This window comes from Dysidea avara, chromosome 1, assembly GCF_963678975.1.
Source record: "Dysidea avara chromosome 1, odDysAvar1.4, whole genome shotgun sequence".
In the NCBI taxonomy this organism is placed as follows: Eukaryota; Metazoa; Porifera; class Demospongiae; order Dictyoceratida; family Dysideidae; genus Dysidea; species Dysidea avara.
Window position 1 is genome coordinate 26,900,262 of NC_089272.1, and position 15,289 is coordinate 26,915,550.

General features: G+C 36.5%; 2 protein-coding genes and 1 long non-coding RNA gene across 11 annotated transcripts in view; 1 reads left to right on the top strand and 2 right to left on the bottom strand.

Annotated features, from left to right (window-relative positions):
* LOC136260527 (E3 ubiquitin-protein ligase TTC3-like) overlaps window positions 1–85 on the bottom strand; it is a 79,792-nt gene extending 79,707 nt beyond the window's left edge. For all 7 annotated transcript variants that reach the window (XM_066054345.1, XM_066054328.1, XM_066054318.1 and 4 more), the window contains exon 1: window positions 11–85. The gene's annotated coding sequence lies outside the window, so the exon portion shown is untranslated. The remainder of the gene's footprint in view (window positions 1–10) is intronic.
* A 37-nt stretch (window positions 86–122) lies between these two features.
* Window positions 123–3,693, top strand: LOC136260579 (uncharacterized). 3 transcript variants are annotated; one of them, XR_010703619.1, is made up of 4 exons: window positions 123–242; window positions 1,125–1,252; window positions 2,273–2,430; window positions 3,342–3,693. It is a non-coding gene; the product is annotated as an uncharacterized lncRNA (long non-coding RNA). The 3 variants fall into 3 exon arrangements; XR_010703621.1 differs by lacking the exon at window positions 123–242 and adding an exon at window positions 275–1,076; XR_010703618.1 differs by lacking the exon at window positions 123–242 and having other exon boundaries at window positions 287–1,252.
* Window positions 3,694–7,167: 3,474 nt separating this feature from the next.
* Window positions 7,168–15,289, bottom strand: part of LOC136249347 (uncharacterized) — a 33,372-nt gene continuing 25,250 nt past the window's right edge. Inside the window, exons 7-10 of the mRNA XM_066041308.1 lie at window positions 12,482–12,598; window positions 11,737–11,826; window positions 10,478–10,526; window positions 7,168–7,663 (exon numbers count right to left, since the gene is read on the bottom strand). Coding sequence (XP_065897380.1) covers window positions 7,375–7,663; window positions 10,478–10,526; window positions 11,737–11,826; window positions 12,482–12,598 — 545 coding nt within the window. The 3' untranslated portion in view covers window positions 7,168–7,374. The remainder of the gene's footprint in view (window positions 7,664–10,477; window positions 10,527–11,736; window positions 11,827–12,481; window positions 12,599–15,289) is intronic.

The window sequence follows — 15,289 nt, forward strand, 5'->3', positions numbered from 1 at the left end:
TGGAACTCACTCTGGGTAGAGGTTTACCGGCACATTTCCTGCTCACGTGTAACTCCAATTAATGCCTACATGTAATTCATTCCAGTATCCGAGATTTTTTAATAAAAATTTTCTCCGTATATTCCCAAATAGAACCCTGGCACAAAACAACAAGCGTAGTCCGAGCTCGAAAATCGCTATGGGGTTTGTCCACACGCTGATCATCATGAAAATCTTAGTTTTGTCGTCTGCGTTACATATAAGTAAGTTATGTGTTGTTTTGTAATCTTTCTAAGCCATGCAATGTATGTAGAATCATAGATAGTGTATACCTATATACTATCTATGGTAGAATACTTTAAAACTTTAAAAAACGTAGTGTCGGGTGGAAGGTAGTCACTGTTGCTTACTTTAAAGTGCGTAGTTACTTTGCTCGGGTTAGCGATTTTCAGCTCCAGAGCAATTTTCTGATGGCTGTGTCATCAGCTCAAAAATACAAACCACTTCAAAGTCAGCATAAAAATGCCATAATTGAAACCACAACTCCGCCTTAGGTATTGTTGCATCATTGTGGCACTTCCACTTTAGTTGTTTACCTTTATAAGTTGTTAACTTGGATGTTTTACTTACTTGAGATAGCCTCTTGCCTGTGTGTATGTACCATTGTATTGAGAAGTGTGCAGTAGGTGAAACATATTTGCTCACTACAAAGCATACAAAGATCGCTGAGATCCAATAACACCTGACATTATATGTACAAACTTTCAGTTAGAAGCAACTGCAGTTTCAAGACAGTCCAGATTGCTAGATGGCTTCCTGATTCAATTGTGCCATTTTTCCCTTTAAAATGTATGGGAAACCCTGGAGAAAAAATGTATCTTTTTAAAGTTTTAAAACACTGTGCATGCCAAAGTAGTTAATTCCAACCCAACAAATTATATATTTCTAAGAACGGCAATCAATACTCTATCTATTGAGCATATAAAAAGGCCAAAATTTAAAATTTGGACTGGAATGCCTACGGGCAATAGATGCCCTCGTACTCTAATATTTTCATCACGTCACAAACAATGGAATCTAATACCTCTGCTTCCCAGGTGCGTCATGTACCACCACCTACACTTTGTGTGTCATTGTTACCCTAGCTTTAGCTGTAGTGCCACTCCCAGCGACTCTTGGAATAGTGGACCAGTAATAGTTTTCTAGAGCTAATTGCCAGATGTTGAAAGTGAAGTGGGCAAGCCGTCAAGAATGCTATTATGAAGGATTGAAGGTATTATTGCTGTGGTATTGTTTCTTTGAAAAATTAGTACTAGCCTTGATTATACCTTAACCAGCTGAAATGATTAGCTCTTGTGCCTTGTGGGCCTGAGTAGTATTAATTTTAGCTGGAGTGGTGGCAAATTTTGGAGACAACTAAGGCTTCAACAAGTGGCTAAATTAGTGGTCTTAGAACAATCTAGCGTCTATCGATAGGGATTAATGATGGAATACCACAATCATTTCTTGTCTTACTAAGTTGGCTATATCTTTAACAGCACAGAGGGCAGCCAGTTATCCCACTCTGACCACCTATGCAGAATACATAATAATGATGAGTCATTTAAAGGCAATCAGCAATACTATCAGTATCAAAGCTCTACTTAGTGCTATAAAGCATACCTACTGAATGAGCCTGTCTGTACAAGTTAACTGAATGTGAGGCTGTGTTGAATGTGTTAAACTAACCAGCTTTGTTCATGCCTAGAACCTCTATGGTGAGTATAGTATGTGTGTTTGGTGCAACCTCCACATGTTGGTCACAGTAATACACCACTTGTTTAGCCACGCCACCAACAAGTGATGTGTTAGTGATGTGGCTAATGGCAGCACCTCACGTGTGTGTCCAGGTAGGGCCAGGAATCTTGCGTTACCCTAGCCTCTACTTGTAAGTCAACAAGGATTTACATACACTTTGTGGTTTTAGTACAAAATATAAGCTACAAATCCAGGCGCCACAGTCTCTCCATCCTCCTTGCGGGCATCTCATCTGGCCTAAATTCAAGGCTTCTATTTGCTTATTTAGTATCCTACGCCTGAGTAGTTTGGAAGATTTTATGGGGTGAACACATAAGTCTTGACCTGTGTACGTGTGTGACACAGGTATGTACACCCACTTTACTACACATTGTGCAGTGTGAATGTGTGTGTAGTGTGCGCATGTGCATAGTGCACGCGCATGTGTGTGGTTGCATGCATGTGTCTGTGTGGCTTTCACCATGATAGTTCGTGTTCATCTGTTAATTCTGTGTAGGACTGTTTGACTTCTGTATCTGCTGAAGGTGAGGTGCCACCCATGGTACTACGGAGTGTACCGTGAAATGTAACACAGAACACCAGCCACTGGGGGAGGTGGTGAAACTCTAGTCTGTGTACCATCTTGTCATGTACCACTGATCTGGTGGTTGTAAGGTAAGTGTGTACCACATGGCATTTTACACTGTAAATACTTTGAGGAATGTGGATATTAACTGTATATATGAACCTGTTAATGTGGATACTTGAGGACATCTACATAATCCAGACATGTAGTTAGTTAAGGTCTTAAAGTGTCTCTAGCATATAAACTGACCTGGAAAATTAGGACACCTTGACAACCAGGACACTGTTAGTAATTTCATTCATCTGAAAGTGCTCCATGGTATATTTCACTGTACACCCTATGGGTCATGACCCTACATATATTTAAATTAGGTAGGAGCTCCATTGTCTTTGTTCTCTTATCAAAATTATGATGATGACCTTCAAAAGTTTTTTGCTGTATTAACATAATTAATCAGAGCTCAGGATACAAAACTAACAGATCTTATCTATAGTATCTCCTTTGGATTAGCATGCGTTGTTTCAATGTTAGGGGAGGGGTACTACACACCTAATTGTACGTGAAAATGTGTGTATGGACCTTATCCACATTAATGTCATAATTGACAAAATGGATGTGTTTGGTATGGGGACTTTGCCACATTTTATTTGCAGTACCTAAAATAAGCCTTGTTTGTGGCTTTCACAACATGGGAACATTGGATAATGAAGGTAAGAGGGTAGTTAGTGTGATGTAGTGATGGGAAATAATCCCATCAAGCAAAACCAGACCTAAGTTTTGTTATGGATATAAACGGTGCACGTTTGTTTTGTAAGTATGTACACCTCACCTTTGTGCCTTGTTGCTGTATACTAACATTATCATAGTGAAATGCCACCTTTCCCAATACAACCCTGTACAAAGTTCCCACAATCACCACCATTTTTACGTTACGACGTCATTGTGGTCCATTGTGTCTCTTGTAATGCTTTATGTAAATTATTGTACTGTTATTGTTTAGTTGTGTGGAAGTGCTTGGGGAGATAGTTGCCAAGGATGTGTCTCAGATCATGTGACCTACATTTGAGTGATACATGTTAACATCCCGATGGATCACATGATCATTCTACACAACATGATAATGATGATACCAGCATACGTAGTTTAATTAGAGGAAGCAAGTCAGTCTGTCACATCTACTCTATCCCACAAGGGGATGGCACTCCAATATATCCTGTATTGCAATCTTTGTTGACTCTTGACTGTATTAAAATGCGTACTATGTATGCACTGTGAGTCTGCACCATCATGTACCTATATGTGCTTTGTATGTAATCCTAATGAATATTCATGTTCAGGGTATCTAGAAATAGTGTACATACAATGTGTATATCACTGCCCACACAACAAATACTAGTGTCACAATTCTGATTCCTGTCTTACTAACACTCTACTTCTTTGAGTGCTGCTACTGACAGTGGCAGGAGCAGAATTCTGTCTATTGAAATTACCTGGTTGAGTTATAACAGAGTATTGCCCATTTCTTGACTTTAACATGGGAATGAAAAAAGATTGTCCCTTTTGTGGGTCATAGATAAAAGCAGGGAGATATTCTGTGCTGTACATTCTTGTAGGAGGAGCAGAATTTTGTCTCGTCGCAGGTTGTCCTCCATCAGTCTCATCCCCGGATATTTTAGGATATCTAAGTATATTTATACAGACATACAGTACATTTTAATTATGTGACCAGGCCTGTGAAAACAGGGCATGTGGGCACAAACTACACCCTGTCACATAACAAGTCATATCTCAGTATTGGAATAGCATATTTGTGTCTACAACATGTGTATTAAAATGTTTAATAAGAGGTGAAAATGTCATGGCAATAGCATAGAAAGTTATGGGTCATGAAGTTTGAACAAGTAGGCAAATTTTTTGTGCCCACATGCCCTGTTTTTGCAGGCCTGGTCATATATTTGGACAGTAGTGGATGTGCAGTCATATTAAACCAAGCACTGAAACTGATTTTTCTATTGGAATAATAAATGATCTGTTAGAATAGCTGGAAGTAAAAATTAAGTTACTTTCAAGGCTTTAAATATAATTGTTTTAAGATGCACATGACTTTCAGGGTTTTTGACTTCTCAATTACCTGATCACTATAGGTGGACCCTGAAGTTCAGATAACTAGTTTCACAGCACTACATATTATAAGAAAAATACTTTCGATATAAGCTACCCTGTATTATAGAAGCTACTGGATTCATCAAATTTAATAGACAACAGCACATGTTGGCTATATTATGCTTTCCACTACACTAATGTTACAATATTGTATAGTATTTCATTCCCATATTATATACTTCAGGCCAGTGGTAGCTACAGTAGTATTAGTAGTTAATTTAGTAGTGTATTTCCCCAAAGTAGCTGAGTAAAAGGCTGTCCATCAAAAATTGCTACTGTGATATCATAGGTACACGGTGGTCGAGAAATCTAAGTGGTGATAATATCAACAAATTTGTTACTACAGTTTTATGGCATTTTTACATACCCTTTTGGTAGTGGTATTCCAGGACCATCTGTAATGTCTTCAGCACCTATTAAAATTGGAAAGACAATGATAAAACTGATTTATATGCTAGTTACTGATGATACAAGTAACATTGTTGAATTGTTCAAGCATGCTATGTGTTCTAGCTATTACAGATTGTATGAACATTACTTGCTAAATGCGACTAGATCTACCAAGTTTGACCGATCATAATTCCTCACACATTTTTAACTTATCACCCTTAAAATTACACCAAACAATAGTGACATGTTCAAAGTCACCAAATGTAAAGCTTGTACTTTATTCACAAGTCAAGTTATGGGTTACCAGGCACATGCAATTGGAAAGCTTATAAGCCCTCTTTTTGCGGATCTAAATAATATGAACTTGAAGTTTATGAAATTGATATCCATGAGGTATAATAGACTGTAGTTGTATACTATACAAATCACTGATAGCTGAAGCAATATGAAAATACTATAGCTTTTGGCTTGGCCATTGTTGTAATATATGTATAGTGTATTTAGTCTCTCAACCTCTCATACATATATAAATTACACTAAAATATAGAAAATGTACAAAGCAAGTTAAAAAAATGAAAATAGTAGTATTTAAATTTTATAGTATAATATCAGCCAGTTGGTTTGGTGCAATTAATCAAATATGTTTTCAAAACAAAGCTGATGAAAAACTGAAGCCCAATTCTCCCCCTACCTCTTCCACACACACGCACACTTTTACGATGCAATGCTTGTAACTAAACATCAAGATATTCTAATAAAGCAGTCAACCACACTCTGATAGGACAGTCACATCTCTTTGAATACTGTAACAACGTAAGCAGCAGCTTACACTGTAAAAATGAAGTGTGTCCTGTGACACCAAAACAGCACACTTTGGTGTCACAGGGCACACTTTTGTGTGCAAAGCACACTTCATTTTTTACACTGTAATTCATGCAAACAAAACTATCTCAGAGATTTTGTTGGGGGCAGCCCCTACACTTCCCAGAATAGCATGCAATAAGCCATGCATGTCTGTTAAACACTTCCAGCATACAGAACATTTATTGCCAAAGTTAGTCCACTTACTCTTTGGCCTACTCCACCACCCTAGTTCCAAAGTGGCCTTAATTTAATTTCATCCCTGCAATTACTGTGAGTTACACTCGAATTACTTAGTCAGTCAATAAGTTATTTATTCAGTAGAACATTATTTTTGTTACATATTAAGTTTGTTGGACGTGTAGCTTATAGACATCACTTGGGACATGCCTAATGGTACATTTATTTGTAATAGTCTTGCTTACAATCAAAAACATCAATGTTTAGTCTCGCCAAAATTTTCCACTGTACGGTAGTCTAATCATATAATGAATGGATTGTCATGGCTGTACATTACTACCAGTGAAAAAAAGTTAGTTCCACTCTGTGTGTGTGTGTGTGTGTGTGTGTGATATTTTGTACATTAAATATTTTCTAAATTCAGGTTTCTGACACCCTGCTTCACAGACACATTAGCCTTCTTGCAGGTCCTTAATGAGATAGTAATAAATAAATGAATAAACCTAGCTTGGTATCTAATCAAGTTACTTGGCATGAGGTAATGTAGGAGGAATTAAGGACACTGTGAGCCAGTGTGTTGTAACTGATAATATGCAAATTTATTTGGAGAACATGTTGAACACACTCCAACCTGAATGTTACTGGACACACTAGTATGTATTGGTACAGGACAGTCTGAAGAATAGCACACTTCATCTTGACACTCTGATGGGTTATAAAATGTAGTGATATTTGTTTGCATTACAACAGTTTGAACATTCTATGCACATATACCTCATAGGTACTTCTGAATCAATATAAACTTACAAGCAAATTCACTTGGAGACATTCCTACTGTTTTTCTTTAAATTGATACACAATACTGTCCTATTTTGGACAGGCTTCATTGGAATTGTTGTTGAATATGTTATCTAGATTTTTCACCTAATGTTTGATATACCAACTCTTCACAAATAATGTGTATGAATATTACACACAGGTTCCACAGTTATCAAATAGTACAGATTTTTGATATTCACTCCTTTGTACTGTACTATGCCTGACATGTCCATTCATCTAAAAGCAATTAGGTACAGGAGTAATTGCTATAACCTTCTGTATTAGCCACTTGTTATAATTATTACAATTTCATGGTTAAAGTAGAGATTCTCTCACACAGTTTGGTATACCATTATGGATCTCTATTATACATTTTAAAGTCTATAATAGTGCAACATATGATTATTTTAAATCACTATGATAGTTATGCATTAACAGTTATAATATACACCCCTGTAGTCCTCTATGTATGTACTGTATGTGTACACTGTCATGTACCTACAGGTGCTTTTTGGGTATACACTCCATCTAAATGTTCATGAATATTTATAACAGTACACATACAATGTATCTATATCACTTTCCATACAACAAATGCTATTATATATGCCTAGTAAGTGTTACAATTCTGATTCCTGTCTTGCAAACACCCTGCTTCTTTGAGTGCTGCTACTGACAGTGGCAGGAGCAGACTGCTGTCTAATGAAATTGCCTGGTTGAGTCATAACAGAGTATCGCCCATTTATTGACTTTAACATGGGAATGTTATAAGATTGTCCCTTTTGTGGGTCATAGAAAGAAGCAGGCTGGTATTTTGTACTGTACATTCTTGTAGGAGGAGCAGACGTTTGTTTCATTGTATGATTAGGTTGTCCTCCATCAGTCTTATCACCGGATTTTTTACGAGATCTAAGTAGAGTACACAGACATACAGTACATACATACAAACATGATTTACCCATGCAAAAACAGCTTGGCTGTACAAAAAAGGGCACAAAAATGAAAGTAAAAGTAACTTCTGACTAAAAGAGCTGATATCTGGTGCAGCCAAGGATAAATGATAATCCAACTATATTTTACAATCTTACATTGCTCCTTTATCATGTGCAGTCTTGCTGCATTCCTTTTAAATCTATTTGGCCAATAATGTTTCAATAGTCAGTGTAGAGAACAAAAGGTGGCCAAATTACTTGAGAATGCAGCAAGACTGCAAGAGTCAATGATAAAGGATTAACATAAGATTGGAAAACATACATTAGGCTACATCAGATATCAGCTCTTTTAGTTACTAGTTACGTATCTTCCTTTAATGAATGCGCCTTTTTGTACATTATTGCATGGAGATTTCACTAAGTATCATGATGCTTGAGTGAAAGCAGAAAGAAATGAAAATTTTATTAATAGGAATAAAGATACTACGTTGGAATAATGGGTATATTTGGGCAGTGCTGAAGGTACAGTAAGCAATTTTAACTATAATTAAAATTATTATGCTCAAGCCTAATAACAACTAGCTATTATATGTTTCAATGTCAAACCTGCATGGCACCAGCTGAAGTATAATAATAATATCACAATGAAATATAATACAGTACTATAATACCATACCTGTTTCACTGCCCATACAAAAGTCTCAATAGTAGCAGTGAAATTTATCCCGTATTTCACTGACAGCAGTGAAAAAGTTGTAATTGTAATTTCATTGGCTAGAATTTATGTTAACAATGTAGTGCCAATTAGTGTCGACGCATGTTTAGTACATAGTGACAAATTGCGTACATAGCAATGCTAATGCACAGCATGCGTATATGCAGCGAGTATGGTATTAACTGGGAATAGCATGGGTAGCAGTGAAATTTGGGATAAATACCACTCTTGTTGTATTGGAAATGGTAAATTTCACTCGGCTTCGCCTCGTGAAATTTATCCCCATTTCCAATACAACACTCGTGATATTTATCCCAAATTTCACTGCTACCCATGCTATTACTAGTACTAATTATATAGTTATTAAAAATTATTAGTGTGGTGGAATAGAGCTATAAAGCGTATAGTCAACATGACTGTGTTAATACAGTATCTAAATAAAATTGAAATTATTATTGAATCCAAAGACTTCTAAAATACAGAAATAATTAATATGTAGTGCTGTGAAATACAGTTATCCGAACCTAGAACCGCCTAGTGATCAGATAACTGAGAACTCCAAAACTCTGAAAGTCTATGCATGTATGTAAAAGTCACCTTAAAACAATTATATTTAAAACTTTTGCGAGTAATGAACTTTCATTTTATTTGTAGCTACTCTAATGGAAGCTTTATTATTCCAATAGAAAAATCAGTTTCAATGCTTGGTTTAACAAAAGTTCAGATAACTGACTTAGAGGTTCCACTGTTACAGTAGTAAGAGTAAAATTCTATTGTTTTCACTATGGTTCGATTGTATAGATGATATACTAAATTATTGGAAAGAAATGTGATTAATTAGACTTGTGCGGTGCTGAGTCTAACAGTGACTGATTATCGTGAATCCCATACAAAAGTCAGTAAATGCGGCTCAGACATTAACTCACCACTAGAGCTATGGGTGCGGCTTCTCAATTGCAACACACTACTTTTGAGTTAAAGGAATTTGTTGCTGTCGAAGAATCATTCTTAGCTGGTCTACTGTAGGCACAATGAAGCAATTTGCATTTTCCCCATAGACCACAATACATTCAGTCACTGTTGTGATGTGTTAAAGAATAATGTGATTATTAAACAATTTACAGTTCGCATATTGTCTACTGTCTATCAGTAGTTTTTGCCAGTAATAGAGAGTAGATGCTGAACGTCATTAGTAATTAATTCTAGTGGCTATATTATAGCTACGTATTTTCAAAAGCAGCTGGGAAAAGGGGTGTCCTTCAAAAATTGTTACTGTGATATCAAAGGTGGTGGCCAAGAAATTGCTACAGTGATGACAATTTCAATAAATTTGTTATTGCAATTTTATTGTAATAGTATTTACATCACTCTTGACAACCTTGTTGATATCACATATTCACAAGAAGTCTGCACCCATCTTAATGGCTTGTTTCGTATTTGCCCTCTCATTCAACAAATGTGACTGGATCTGCAAAAGGGATCTTAATACATGCAGCCTTTCCAATTGCAAATACTTGACAATCCATAACTTGACTTGTGTGTATGGTATACCAACCTGAAATCTGGCCAGTTTATACTCCTAACATACAGTAATACTATTCCTGGATGGATGTAATTTTAAGACATTAGGTTAAACACATGATGAGTTACTGTATGACTCGTTGAAGTCAGAAAGGCTATAAGACCTCTTTTCATAGATTCAGTCACAAATATCCTTTAACCATTCACACTCTAAATCATCCAAATACCATTATTAGAGAGGACCACCACATAATGGTTGTCAAAGATATGCAGCATTCCAACAAATGGAAATGATAACATTTATTAACTTACCTTCAGGGGAATTAAATTTATGGGGTGCGTAACAGCCCTATTCATCACATGAAGTCTTTTTTAGTGGATGCAGACAAATGTAAATGTGTGAAATCACAATTATTAAACACAATTTAGAATATGAAACATGTACCCATGACAAGCCATTGCCAATGGCCAAATGTAGTGCAATTTACCCATACACCAATGCTACCACAGACTGTATCTATACATGTGTATAATTATCCGTAATACATTGCATACTTATTTTCAGAAGGTGGTATTCTGGGACCATCTGTACTGTCTTCAGCTTCTATTATAATTGGAAAGACATAATAACTGATTAATATGCTATATAGAGTACCAATGAAACATTTTTAATAGAATATCAAAACTCTACAAGTATCAAGGGAGCTGTAGATATGGAAAATAAATATAACAATTGTTGTTAACGTAAGTAACATTTTTAAACGGCAAAAGTAGCTCACACATGCCACTTGTTCTATTACAGTTTGTATGAACACATTACTTGCTAAAATTTGAAGTTCAGGCATGCATGCATATATATATTATATATATATATACGTATATATACAGCTGTAGCTACTCAAAGCACTATAGTTGCAAATCACTGATATGAATATAGCTGGCCTTCTGATATTTGTATAGTTCTCTCAACCTCATATAATATAAAATGTACAAAAGCAAGTTAGTGAAAATGGTAGTGATTATAATATTTGTGCTTCCAGAGATTGTCTACATTGGTTGGGGAAATTAACCAAATTAATAAGCTTTACATAAGTGTTGAAAATAGAAACCCAATCCTCCCCCCCCCCACTTTTACTAGGCAATACTCATTACAAAAGATCAAGGTATTCTAATAGAGCAGTCAACCACACTCTATTAGACAGTCACATGTACAACTCTTTCAAAACTGTTGGTAGCAACTTAATAAATTCACACAAAAAAAAAACTATAACTATCTCAGGATTTCTAAAGTTTGATATTGAACTGGGGGCATGTGCCCACACTTCCCAGAATGGCATGCAATAAGCCGTGTATGTCTGTTTTATACTTCCAACTCCACTGTATACAGAACATGTACATGTATTGCCAAGTTGGTACATTCACTGCTCCACCACCGTTGTTCCATAGTCACCTAAATTTCTTTCAATTGACTTATGCAACTAAATTTTCTACTGATTGAGTTACGGTATATAGTACACTAAGAATAAAATGTACAAAAGCAAGTTAGTGAAAGTGGTAGTACTAAAATTCATAATATAATATTCGAGAGATTGCATTTGTTTAGTACAATTAACCAAATATGCGTTCATAGCATAAGTGATGAAAATTGAAGGCCAATCCTCCCCCACCCCTCATTGACTGATTAAGTGATTCCTGCAAATGCCATGTAATTGCAGTTACATGTACATAGCTTATAGACATCACTTTGGACTGACACATGCCTAATGGTATGTTGTAGGAGTTACAATGCACACATAATGGATGTTATTTATTACTTTTGTCCTTCTTTGTGTTCCGTTTCTTTTCACTTCTACCCTGTAGCACAAAGGTAGGTAGCACATCTAGAAATACCTTCAGTGGGTTTCCTATCAAATACAATGGAACTTATTAACTTGTCTGTTTATCTTGCATGCATTGTGCTACAATCAAAAATAAAGATACTGAATAGCTGAATAAATAAATAAATGATTGTATACTACAATTTGCTTCCCAGCTACATAGTGGGGTACACGGTTTGTTATCTAGTTTGTTATGTGACCGGATTTGTGAAAAGGGGTCTTCCACATATCCAATTCTATAAACTTGGCAAGCCATAACTTAATGTTCAAGAAACATACAACCCTGAAATTTTCTCAGCTACGTTACTATTTGCCAAATTTCAAGTCATTAGCTTCTGGATCATCAAAGTTGGTAAATTTGATATGTGTGGAAGACCCCCTTTTGCAAATCCGGTCACACATTTGGCACCATTCTTTCTTTCCCTTGATGTGAAATATAGAGTTCAGATGCTTCTACATATTACACTACTATTATTATATTAAAAATAATTGGGGATAAGAAAGCACGAATATTATTGGAAATTCTTTGCCTTAACACAAGCACACTATGCTTGAATACATCATTCATCTGCATTTTCCTCTTTGCTTACGTTTTTCTATTTAATGCATTATTATTCTGAAAAAAAATTGGTGCATCTTTATTGTACAACAACAGCTACTGGAGTATAAATAATGTACATACTTTGCTTTATGCAAATGCAGTAGACCACACAAATGATAATCAGAATAATTATTACTGCAAAAGCTCCTCCAACCACTATTCCAATTATTGTACCACTGCCTTCCTCTTCACTACTACCTAAATGGAGCATTGCATGAAGTATGCATAGATTGTGTTTATGTACATAAGTGTATGTTAATATACATACATCAGTATTTCAGGCATGTTTTGATCATGCCTGTGAAAATTGGACATGTGGCAACAAACTACATCCATCACATAATATGTCATGTCTCTGTAATGGAAATGAATATCTGTATTCTGTGATTGCAACTTACATTAATTATAATGTCAATCTGGGCTGAAAATGTATGAACAGTTTTAGTTCAGATTTTGTATTGTAGCATTGAGCATATTTTAGGTTCTTGAAGTTTTTTCGCAAGATTCTTGCAGGTTACAAATGCTTTCCCCCACTATAGCTGTATTCATAAGGGCCTATTTCTAAAAACCCATATAACCAGACCCAAGTGATCAGTTAATACTAAGTAGGAATCTTGTAAACTATCTGTTATCAGTTCCTCTATGTAGAAGTAGTTTCGTTTGTACTATATATGTGACCCAGTCTGGGAAAACCAGTATAATTATTGCCTATTTAAAAGTATCAAGAAATACTGATTTAAGTATTCAGTGTGTTGTAGCTTTCTAATGGATGAAGCTTTGTGTACCAAAATTTAACACATTTTACAACAATTCCTTACTTTCCAGAGAATTTACTGTACGTCAAGTAGCCAATAGCTAAGCTTCCAGTCATTTTAGATATGTAGTTTTAAACCGAGGTTGACTGTATCAGGCAAGCTCCAAAGGGGTGGGAGGCAGGGGTCAAAGGGCTGCTTTAAAAAATTAAAGCGGAAGGCATAGGGATGAATCAGGCCAAGCTATGGGCCATTCAGGACTCAAAACTGGCTAAAATGAAAGTACATTATACAACACAGATCTTTATTCAGCACCACAGAGCTGTACAGTCACATACAGCCATCCCCAGGCTTCGTTAGGGCCCCAGACTGCTCGTACCGATTGCCACTGTCCTTGGGAAAAGAAGCCAGCAAAAGTAGACCACTCAAGTCTAGCTGATTTTGATAATGAACTTTGATAGCTTATTACTATGATTATGATTATTATGATTAACGTACTTGGTAAAAGCAGAGCCTGTGTTAATGTAGCTTTGTGTTCTTGGTGAAAAATCAAATCTGCTGTCATGGATGATAAGACCAGTTTTTCCAGACCCAGTCACATATATAATTGTGACTGGATTTTGGAAAAACGATCCAAATCGCACATTAGAAGTTTCGAGATAAACGGTTTTAAAGAATTGAAGCCAGCATAACTCTCCAAGGCTAGCAAGCACGCGTATGAAATTTACACAGAAGATGCATCAATCTGCTACCTTTCAAGCCACTTCCAGTACTTGTAGCTGCTTGTACAGTTTCCCACCAAATAAGATAGAAAATCTGAGCAGTTGGACGGGCGAAGTAGTATCACGAGTGCTCACAAAGGGGTGGAGGCTGGGGGGTGGCGGGGAGGGCAAAAGATAGGCCTCAAAATGGAGGCAGACCACGATTGGAGTCCAGACACGAGATTACAGGGCTGTGCTGGCTCCTTAGTGGCTGATACGTAGCAAAATCTACAGAGAACACGTCTGGCCAACATTATAAGGCTGTCCACCAGTAAACCACTGATTCTTGCCAAGCCAGGTCCTTCACAAGGCCTGAAACCGCCATTTGAGCACTCCACACCACCCAGAAAAGACGTCTATTAAAACCAGCCTCGTGTAGTTTGAGTAGTGCTGAGGGTCAAAACTTGTAGTATGATAGTGTAGCTATCCACTGGTGGTGTTAGTTTGATTTTGCCTGATGTGTGATTTGGTTCGGTTCTGTAAAATCTGGTCACAATTTATGATGATACTTACACAATGTTAAGGATGTACTGTATCCCAATATACTAGAGTTTAAGAATCCTCCTTGATATTTTACACACTACCAAAACAGAGAAATTCCAGCAATGTGATACATTTTAAAACTGTGCATCAGTCAGTCAAACAATCTATTATGCTCATACCAGGGGCGGAGAACAGTACTCAAAAGTGGGGACAAGTCATGTGGGTTGGCTGTAAGTTATAAAATCATTAACTGTATCTTAGTGCGCAAAGCACACTAGCATGCAAAGCATGTCAATACTAGGGTGGTCTGGGGGCATGCTCCCACCAGAAAATTTGAGATTTGAATGGTTCAAGATTGAATCTGAGAGCATTTTCAGTGGTAGATGTTTACTTGAATAGGATATTTCTATAATATTATGGCATTGACTATCATTAAGATGCTGTACAATTAGATACACCAGTAATCGAAGGCATTTCAGATTGACTATGCTCTTGATTACATATAGATATATGCGTTAATGAAGACATATTAAATTCATTGTATAGCAGGATCAACTTATGATTCCACTGAATGTTCTATTAGTTAGGTGACTGCTCTATTAGAGTATATCGATCTGTGCAATCCCAGCACTGATTCATGCAATACTCCATTCTTGCAAAACCTTTTAGCACAAATCCCAGTAAATTAAGGCAAAGTAAGTTGGCTAATGATTACAATAGTTGCTTTACTTTGGCAACTGGGCATTGGAAAAGTGAGGGGGGACTGCCTCTCCACTGTTGAAAGTGTGTGTGTGTGGGGGGGCAGGCCCCTGGCCCATACATTTATGTCAATCGCTCTGTCAGTATCTTTAATTAAATACATGAAAGCATTAGGCAGTTAGGCAATATGAATT